Source organism: Branchiostoma lanceolatum, chromosome 2 (genome assembly GCF_035083965.1).
Source record: "Branchiostoma lanceolatum isolate klBraLanc5 chromosome 2, klBraLanc5.hap2, whole genome shotgun sequence".
NCBI classification, from domain to species: domain Eukaryota; kingdom Metazoa; phylum Chordata; class Leptocardii; order Amphioxiformes; family Branchiostomatidae; genus Branchiostoma; species Branchiostoma lanceolatum.
In genome coordinates this window covers 22,797,574-22,807,639 of record NC_089723.1, presented here as the reverse complement: position 1 = coordinate 22,807,639, position 10,066 = coordinate 22,797,574, and the positions used below count along the sequence as shown (strand labels likewise).

Below are 10,066 nucleotides of genomic sequence, written 5' to 3'. Positions count from 1 at the left end.
TTTTAAGTTAGGACCGCTTCAGATTTTTTCTAAAGCTAGGACCGCTTTAGAAGACTCTTCTGCCACTCAACGTTGCAGCTAATGCGTGCGACCTTTACCGAGTCCTTTGCAGTTGCATATCTCTGCCAATCAAACCTTGATCAATGCTAGCCATGGGACAACCCTAGCAGAGAGGGAATTAACAAGTATTGCTTTATGTAATTAGTTCCTTTGGACACGTAACTACCTGTTTCTTGGAACATTGTAAAATACTCGAGGTAACTCAAGCAACCGGATGTGAATTCAGAAAAGGTCAGACAGCATCTGCTGACCTTCATCGGTGATCAAAGGGCAGATAGGAGTTACCAGGTTTCAAACTAAAATTCTGAATTGATACGTTAATGAGGAGAGGGCAATTTTAAGAGGTCAATAGAAAACGAATCCAAGACAAGGTTGTATGCCAGCAAGTCAATTAGGTCATGTTGCTCGAGTACATGAGGTAATATTGTCTCACAGGGTTTGAAGGGCGAGACAATTGCCGAAAACTTCGACGCGTAGGCACAATTTCTGATGAGGGTGGGATTTTAATCCTCTAATACATCATTGCCTTTCCAACTCGATCCGTTCAAATCAGAGGGATTCTAGAAAATCTGTGGATTCTAGAATACTGTCAACGTGGCAAAAGTATCTTCTCTCTATTGAATAAAAAAATCCCCCACGGCCATTCCTTTGAAAAGATCTTAGAATCAAATATCTTAACATGATTTGTTTCTTTGCTCTTTGTGTTTCATTTTCTTATTTGGACAGAATGTCATGTAAATTGTATGCAACATCGCACAAAAGCACAGGTAATCGTATTTGAAAATTGGAAATACTAGCATTTTTCAAAATCAAAGTACATCGTGCAAAGCTTAGACCACGATACAGAGTTGGAATCATCAAAGTAAGTACATCTCTGTATAAGGTTCCCAGTTATGGCACCGTACGAGTTACAGCTTTGTGATGACCAGTCGGCCTAAGCTTGCGGTAAAATGGCCCCAAACTGCATTTGTGTGACCCTTGATTTCATAATTGGAATAAGATTCAAACTTGATATAAAGAATGATTTAGAGGACACTAAAACACACAAAACGTAGGAAAGTTTGTTCTCTATCTATTAACATTTTTGAGCGACATGATCTTGGTTCAAAAAGCGGTCACAGCGTAGTCGCAGCGTCTAATGGAAAGTGGGTCTTAAGTAAATCCAATAAGGGGGTTCATGGTTCCAACTGCGCATGCGCAGCAAAATGAGCGATACTATTACCCTAACTGGTTTTGTTTATAATCATGTCTCTATATGACCTAAAATGTCTCTAAATTTCGCTGCGCATGCGTAATAGGGCCCATGAACCCATAGCAACTAGGCGGGAGAAATACACTTATGCTCTTATCTACCAAATAACCCTATTAACTTTGACTTATCATGTACCTTACAACCGCATGCATTGCAACTGAACCAAATTTGGAATAACACAATTCCTTCTACATCCAGGTCTAAATTCTAAAGAAATTGCACATTTGCATGAGGAATGAATTAATACAATACTTATTCAATAAATAGGTAAAGATTTCGTCGTATGATGTAACAGAGAATTAGTAAGATTTACTAACGGCAGATTGACACACATCCATGCATTGATAACGGTCCAATCATTTTCCCAGAAATGGACCAAGTGTCAGTTTTAGGATCGTAACACTCGATGGTGTCATGCGCAGCGGTGTCGCCTGTGGCCACGCCCCCTGTGACGTAAATCTTCCCCTCCACAACAGCGCCGCCATGAAAACCGCGTCGGAACTTCATGTCAGCCACACGGCTTACCTGGAAACAGTGAAATGTTTTAAATATTTCATTTCTGCCTTTCAAGGTGACAAAATGACAAGCAGACATTGTCAAAAGTAAAAATTAACAAAATGTCTTGAATTGAGGGGGCCCAAAATCTATAATTTTGAGGTCTCAAGAAGACCTACCCACATACTAAGTGTGAAGACAATCCACCCAGGCATTCTCGAGTTATACTGTTTACATATACATTCACTTTCTCAGCGAAGGTAGCGAGCCAAACAAACACAGAGCTAATAGCGCCATCGGCATCGCCACCGATATTGTGTACTCCGACATCTGACCTCCCAGCTTCATTATCATTATCTTTTATCTGAATGTTGTTGCAATACTCTAACTAGAGTTATCGTAAGTGTAGATACATGTGTTGATAGGTTTGGCAACGTGATGTATTTGTTATGATCTACGAATCCAGAATGATCAGTTAAGTATGATCATGTGCTGTCACCAATGGAGATCTTTCATACAAACAAATAGACAAAAGTAAACCGACCTTCTCTGTTTCCGGATCGTACACCACTACCCTCCGGGACCCGCCCCCGAGCACGTAGATCAGTCCGCCCAACACGACTGCGGGCGCACAACGGTTGCTGACCATAGACGACTCCACGATATCCCATTGATTACTCCTTGGAGTAAACCTCTGGATCAACTTACAGGAACCGTTCCCTCCAATAACGTAAAGTCTCCTCTGTTGACAAAAGCAATAAAGATTCTCTTAGTCTTAGGTCAGATATGAGAAGATTCCATAAGTTTAAAAGTGACCCTTGTACTCGAATAAAATCGAATTAGTTTGAACGTTTTGGGGGCATACAAAAGAGACCGAAGTGGTAACCAATGCTATAAAGTATACACAATGGCGTGAAATTATCATGGAATTTATGAAAATAGAGATTTCAATTGCATGTGATTTTCTAAAAGATAACGCCTAAAAACATGGTTTGAATAGAACCATGAATAGATTTATTTTGTATCTTGATTGACACTATATTTTCATTTCATGTTTATAAGACACATACTAGTATTGAGTAATTGAGGTGGCGTTGATAAATATAGGCTGAAATTGGTGACAACAAACCTTGTAGCCTATCACAGCTGCAGAGCTGACAGGTTTCGCTAGGGGCGCTGAGTCCTCCCAACGATTGATATAGGAATCGTATTTCTCCACCGTTCGTAGCACTGACGACTCTTCGTTTCCTTCTCCTTGGGCGCTCTTAGATTCGTCTTCTTTACTTCCAACCACATAAATCGTTGCATCCAAAACCCCAGAGCCATGTGCGTATCTGGAATTGTTAGCATACCTTTTATTAGTATTTGCTGCATCTACATTTGCTAGCTCCAACAAATGTACAATTCATTTCCAAAAATGTACAATTCATACTAATGTACAATGTGTTTATTTGCTGTATTGATAATCAGTTTCCATAAACCAATATCAGTATATACTCACGATGTTGCGTTTTTTCATCTTGATCTTACGATATACATTACGAAGAAAATAAGCTGGTAAATGGTTTGAACTGCGCATGAACAGTGTGATGCATTATGGGTAATATGTCAGAGTTGAAGGCCCCTGAGACATACACAAAAGAAGAGTGGACATTGGATCAAACATGGTCTAAACAAGGACGTTACTAGTTAGGGGCCTTCACCTTTGAACTCGTGCATGTCAATTTCAAAACGTTAACTATCTTATTGATGCAGCAATTATTAATTTCCTAAGAAATTGACATATACCTCCGGTGTTTCATGGGCGCCATTTTCATCCACAGGTTGACCTTTGACTCGAACTTCCACACCTCATTACTGATTACGTCATCAACTTTTCCTCCTGTGATGTAGATGTCGTTCCGCAGGGCGACGACAGAGGGCATGACCGGCCGAGATGGCAGACTCAGCAGTTTCACAGACGTTTTCGTAAGCGGATTGTAGGCTATCACACGGTCACTATTCTTCCACATCTGCTTCCCACCTCTCTCACCTAAAATAAAGTGTCACGTAACTTGTCATTCTATGAAGACTCAAAAAGAATTCAAACTTCCATTATGATATGGAAGGTTCAGAAAAAAATTGTCTGGGGTCATAAGTCTGATTGAGACAGTCTTGTTTAATTGAGTTCTTTAATTTTGCTTTGCAAATAAGGGCTTGACTACCATCATTTTTTTTCCATTGACCACTTGCAAGTACAGTCACCGTGACTAGAGAAAAATTCGAGAAAAAGGAGATAGGCAGACCAAAAAACTATCCGTTCCCGAGAATAAGTAGCCTCCTCCATTGATCCCATGACCTGGAATATCTGCCATGTTTAATTAGCGAGTTGTTCTACCATCTCTGACCTATGTGTCCTATTACTAACTTCCTGCCATTCTTCTGTGTAGATAAAAACTATATGTAATCTTTAGTCGCACACCAACACAGACGGACGGACAGACAGACAGACAGACAGACAGACCCCAAAACTAAGTTTCTGTCCACAGAGTAAAAAAAATCCTGTTAGAATTTATGATATAGGATGCACCGTACCCCCTCCGACTATGACGACCACCTCTGACGCCAGGCACCTTCTGGGTTTGTACTGCGGGTTCGGTGCGAAGTCGTGCCAGTCCAGATGTAGCATGTGGTACCGTTTGAACTCCTCTACCATGGACTCACACTTGGAGGAGTTTTGAACCAGGTCATCTGTGTCCACGTGATCCAACAGGAAGTTGGGCCTGATAAACCGGAAACGCACGGTAGAGAGGACCTGCAAAGTCAGGGCAGGAACGTCATATACTTAACATACGACAAGCAAATGTAAAGCACAGGAAACAGGAAATCGAAAAAAAAAGCTTACACTTTCGTGACATATCTATTTTGTCTTTTGAATGTATTGTTTTATTCATCATTGTGAATGTTTCATGTATTTTTCCCAGTCTGGTTCTCTTAAAACAACAGACATATAGTAAGAAATTGAAGACAGCTATTGAGATAACCTATTATGGGACGTCGACCTTACTGGCACGTTTGGCCTAAGCTCATGCTTTTTTCCCAAGTATTTGAAATCAGTTTACTGAATTTGAATAGCAACGGACAGACAAACGAAGAAACCAATAAACAGATAACCTCCATTAACATTAATACATCGGGTTTCATAAATCCGCCACTTTGAAAAACAGTGTGTTTGAGAGATCTCAAGTGTAGAACCCCACAGGTATGCACAGTTTATATATATAGTTTGCATTATATTGGCGGAATTATGTACCTTGGCGGAATTATGTTACTAGATGTTACTGCGAAAAAAAAAACTCCCCACACGGAAGTAAATAACATTATAGCAACAAAAACCTCATGAATATATTGCCTCCTGTTGTCAAGGTCATGTTTCAGCCACCTCATCCCGACCAAAAACACGACCTCTTCACGTCTCGCGTTCAGGTTGTCGCTAGACAGGTAGCGCACAAGGTCGTCTTTCTCAAGGAGGACCACCTCCTCACCCTTAGCTACGTCGGCGAAATTCTTCAATGAAAACATTTTGGATCTGTGAACATAATAAGGTCGTTTCAACACATACATCCTGTATTGTGTTTATGTCAAATGAATGACTATTATTATCACTGTTGCATGAAGTTTGATTTTTAGCACCCCTCTATTCTTTGCGACCAAGGATGTTACATAGACTACCTCCTTGATGCAATTAACTTAGTCTAAGTAAGTCCATGATAATATTGGGTCTACTCCTAGTAATTGTGCTTGAAGCACAATCTCTCTTCAATTTCAACCGCCGAAGTGATCAGAATGGGCAATCTGTAGTATTAACAAAATACTAGAATCCTAGAACAAAAGATTAGCAGCATCTAATGTTTTTCATCTAATTACCACAGCAGCCAATCATTTTTTCCTGCTGCTGCAGTCCCAGTGAGCAAAATCCTAACTAGTCATGACCAGGTAGGTGTTTGTGCTAGACCGTAGGTACACGGATAAAGGTAACCCTTACGTTCCCTGTAGGTACACGGATAAAGGTAACCCTTACGTTTCCCGGAGGTACACGGATAAAGGTAACCCTTACGTTTCCTGTAGGTACACGGATAAAGGTAACCCTTACGTTTCCTGTAGGTACACGGATAAAGGTAACCCTTACGTTTCCTGTAGGTACACGGATAAAGGTAACCCTTACGTTTCCTGTAGGAACACGGATCAAGGTAACCCTTACGTTTCCTGTAGGTACACGGATAAAGGTAACCCTTACGTTTCCTGTAGGTACACGGATAAAGGTGACCATTACGTTTCCTGTAGGTACACGGATTAAGGTAACCCTTACGTTTCCTGTAAGTACACGGATAAAGGTAACCCTTACGTTTCCTGTAGGTACACGGATTAAAGTAACTCTTACGTTTCCTGTAGGTACACGGATAAAGGTAACCCTTACGTTTCCTGTAGGTACACGGATTAAGGTAACCCTTACGTTTCCTGTAGGTACACGGATAAAGGTAACCCTTACGTTTCCTGTAGGTACACGGATCAAGGTAACCCTTACGTTTCCTGTAGATACACGGATAAAGGTAACCCTTACGTTTCCTGTAGGTACACGGATAAAGGTAACCCTTACGTTTCCTGTAGATACACGGATAAAGGTAACCCTTACGTTTCCTGTAGGTACACGGATAAAGGTAACCCTTACGTTTCCTGTAGGTACACGGATAAAGGTAACCCTTACGTTCCCTGTAGGTACACGGATGAAGGTAACCCTTACGTTTCCTGCAGGTGTTGACACCCGATGGACTCGGCGACGTTGTTCATACCAAGACAGTTGTACGAATCCATGTTCCTCTCCATGAAGGTGTAACATGGTTCTAGCACCTTATTTGAACACAGAAAAAAGAATGTAACCTTCAAAGATAGGAATATCACGTAGTTTCTAATGAATATGTTTAATGATGTACATTGTCCCAAGCATTAAACAAGAAAGGCAATAAAATGCATTGCCATGGCAACGATTGAGTTGCTATATGTAAGCGGTGTTTATGATTACATTTCTAAGCTATGTTTTGACACATTGCAACTAAGGTTTGTTTATATACGCTTTTTCTCACATCTTTTTTCCATATAATGTAATTTTTTGATATGATGTTAATCTTTTTGTTTTATATTCTTTTGTGCCTGTATAGCGGTTATTATGATTTGAATGTGTTAAGCGTGTAGTGTTTTACATGTACATGTAGATATGTTTCATATATAAATGTATTTTGTAATTTTTGGTAAAAATTGTAATAAAAGCAAACAATTGGTAAAGGGAAAGAAAACCCTGCAGAGAAACCCAGGGATAACATCCCTGCACAAAAGTCCTAGGGAAGAAACCCTAGCACAGAAAATCCAGGGGGGATGAAACACCCCTGTCAAAAAAGTCATAGGGATAGTCAATAAAACTTCACGTGTGTCTAGAGAGAGTCGGTCAGAAAGCTAAGAAATACCGGGAGAATCAGTTTAAAATTCCGGTGATCATGAGTTAACTTCTTTGAGTCGGAGAACAGTTTAATTCGTCGTAAAGATGTATACCTTGTCGAATTGCAGCAAGGTCGCAGCTTCGAGGAGCGACTGTGCGTTGCCCTTTGTGATGTGAAGTCTTCCCGTGTAGCTGAAGTCTAACAACGCTGACACGACGTCACTTTCCACCTCCTTTATCTCAACCCTTCCCTCGTGTTCCTCTTTCATGCTACTCGTAAACATGGCTGAAACGAAAGAGAAGAATCAACTGTAAGGTATTTTGATTTTTTCCCAAGCGTAGATTATCAATACTAATCTCAAACAAATAGTCAACATTTTCTTTGTATGTTAAGATAACTTATCTCCACGTTGCAGAATGTCTACTATGAACCATTTAAAACACATATTAAATTTGCCATTGTATCTATTCATTTTGGCATAAAATCTGTTAAAACAAATATTTCCACGGGAACAGAATTACTAACATGAACACCTTTCTAAAAAAATAGTCGAAATTCCCATTGCATCTATCCAACTTGGCACAAAATATAACTAAAAAAAGTAATTCAACGGGTGGAACAAAATTTCTACCATGAAACTTTAAAAATGTCAAAATTCTATTGTATTCATCTACCCAAAGGTGTATAAATGGACTTACGCTGCAGTACCATAACAAGCCTCTAGGGGTCGAAAATCTAGCCATATTGGACCACGACCTGTCTACATACCAAATATCAAAACGATCCATCAAAGCTTTCTTAAGTTATCGTGTGTGTTCATGCAGACATACACAAACATATATAAAAACAAAACATTTAGTTGATACGGCTTCACTACGGGGATACAAAAATCCATTATAAAACGTCATAAATGCATAAAACGCGATGATTTCCCGATTGTATAGTAACAATATGTTATGTGACAAACACCAAAAATATCAAAGAAAAAGATTTCATGATCAAAAAAATATGTTCAAACAAAAATAGAAAACTACCCCAGGTGCAGGAAGGTGGTTTAGGTTTGGCTGACATAATTCACGTCTAATTCCTTCATGATTTTCAAATTCTTAAAATTAATATTTGGTGTTATTTTACATTTTCATTCCATCCCAGACTGCCTACCCCAAATGCTGTATTGTTATTCGTTAATGGACTTGTATCTCTCATCGTTAGTTTAAATGTCATTAGTCCAGTTGCGACGCCAATATTACAGTTCATTACCATTTTGTCTTGTACCTTAATTCCACCAGTATGATTCAGAAGTACGGTCTATGCTCAAACATAACATCGACATCAAAAGTCAAACAGGAAAATGTATTTATTGGTTTCAAATCGGTGAACCGTAAATTCGTCCTTGGGAGGGAAGGGTATAAATTATGCATGTAAGACATGATGGATATTAGTACCTGTGGCGCGTTTAATGTTATCTGTGATCAGCATCGCCATCAAATATTTAAGAAAAGCAGGCAGGCTATAAACTAGCGGACACAAGTCAGAGGGCCCCTACGTTACATTTCGTGCCACCCTCAAATATGTAAATTCCTTTAAGCCGGTGTCTCACAGGACTGCGGCACGTTTGCGACCTCACTGCGACCTAAATTTGATTTGTGCTACCCTTGACTTTGTAATGGGAGTATAATGTAAAATGTGCAAGTATGGCTGAAATGACAACAAAACTTACAAAGCGTAAAATGATTCGTTATTTATCGATGAAATTCGCTGAGCGCTCTGTCAAATCGCTGGGCTGCAGCGAGGTCGCCAACGTGCCGCAAGTCCAGAGAGACACCCGCTGTAGAGTTGCGGCCTTGGTGGATCCAAAAATGATACTTATTCACCGCGATAATTGTTTTTACGTTACACTCGGTGAATCGACGGGCAAATTTTACATAGGAAAAAATTAGAGGCAAAATTGGCGATAATGATTATTTTGAAAATTTTCGGTGGTCATACCATTGAATGTTGCATGGACAGTCAGAACCATTGAGACGTTGCCCTTTTACGTTATCTTGTTTGTAGCCATTTTGTTATACAGGTGGTCTTTTCCTAAGATTCATACCGCATATCACATTCGTATAAATATAACATACCACACTTGTCTGAACATTACATATCATATTTGTCCAACAAGATGTTACACTTGGCTTGACATGATATGTCACACTTGTCTAAATATATATAATATATAACTTAATAACATAACGTATCATACTTGTCTGAAGATAGCGTATATTGATTATCTAAATATAAAAAAAGGAAAGATGATTAAATGTCAAGTCTGAAGATTCAAAATTCACCTTTGAAATAATTGCTGTTAGCCACCAGAACACTCCTATGGCAGTGATGCTCAATCGACCCCGTCACAACCACCGTGTCGGTGCACGATCCCTCCCGGCGCTGCTCGTTCAGACTGCCGAGAGTCACACCTGCGTGAGCCGCATCGAAATATTCGAACTCGTCCCTTGGTGCCAGGTTGTTCAATTCGCCTTCCTTTCCTTTGGGTTTTCCCGTCATATCGAATTTTGACGTTTCTAGCTCATCAATTGTCTCGTAAAATTGAGCAAGCGTGTTGTAGAATAAACGCTGCTGTGCAGTTAGGGACGTGTTGTTGTCAGTCCCATTCATGTTGTGCATTTGTCAGAAGACACGGTTTGATGGCTTTTACAGAAAAGAGGGCAGGGAGGACAATGAACGCATCTTGTTGCCGTCATGAATTATTCATGGTATTTGTCAGAAAACGGCCCGCGTGTGT

General features: G+C 39.9%; 1 protein-coding gene across 1 annotated transcript; it reads right to left on the bottom strand.

The window, feature by feature from the left end:
• Nucleotides 1–432: 432 nt before the first annotated feature.
• On the bottom strand, nt 433–9,982 carry LOC136427990 (kelch-like protein 24). Its single transcript, XM_066417226.1, has 9 exons — nt 9,612–9,982; nt 7,391–7,563; nt 6,588–6,694; nt 5,183–5,375; nt 4,382–4,601; nt 3,596–3,839; nt 2,937–3,141; nt 2,352–2,549; nt 433–1,837 (listed from the first exon to the last, which is right to left on the bottom strand). The coding sequence occupies exons 1-9, from the start codon at nt 9,946–9,948 to the stop codon at nt 1,625–1,627; spliced, it is 1,890 nt and encodes a 629-aa protein (XP_066273323.1). The 5' UTR covers nt 9,949–9,982; the 3' UTR covers nt 433–1,624.
• Nucleotides 9,983–10,066: the final 84 nt, after the last annotated feature.

What these genes read in the sequence shown, in the direction of transcription:
- LOC136427990 (XM_066417226.1), bottom strand. Translation starts at nt 9,948, where the DNA reads ATGCACAACATGAATGGGACTGACAACAACACGTCCCTAACTGCACAG. An exon ending in GGAGGCAATATATTCATGAG is followed by an intron (nt 4,602 to 5,182) that starts GTTTTTGTTGCT and finishes CTGACTTTGCAG; the next exon opens with GTCCTCTCTACCGTGCGTTT. An exon ending in GGTCGTCATAGTCGGAGGGG is followed by an intron (nt 3,840 to 4,381) that starts GTACGGTGCATC and finishes ACTTTATTTTAG; the next exon opens with GTGAGAGAGGTGGGAAGCAG.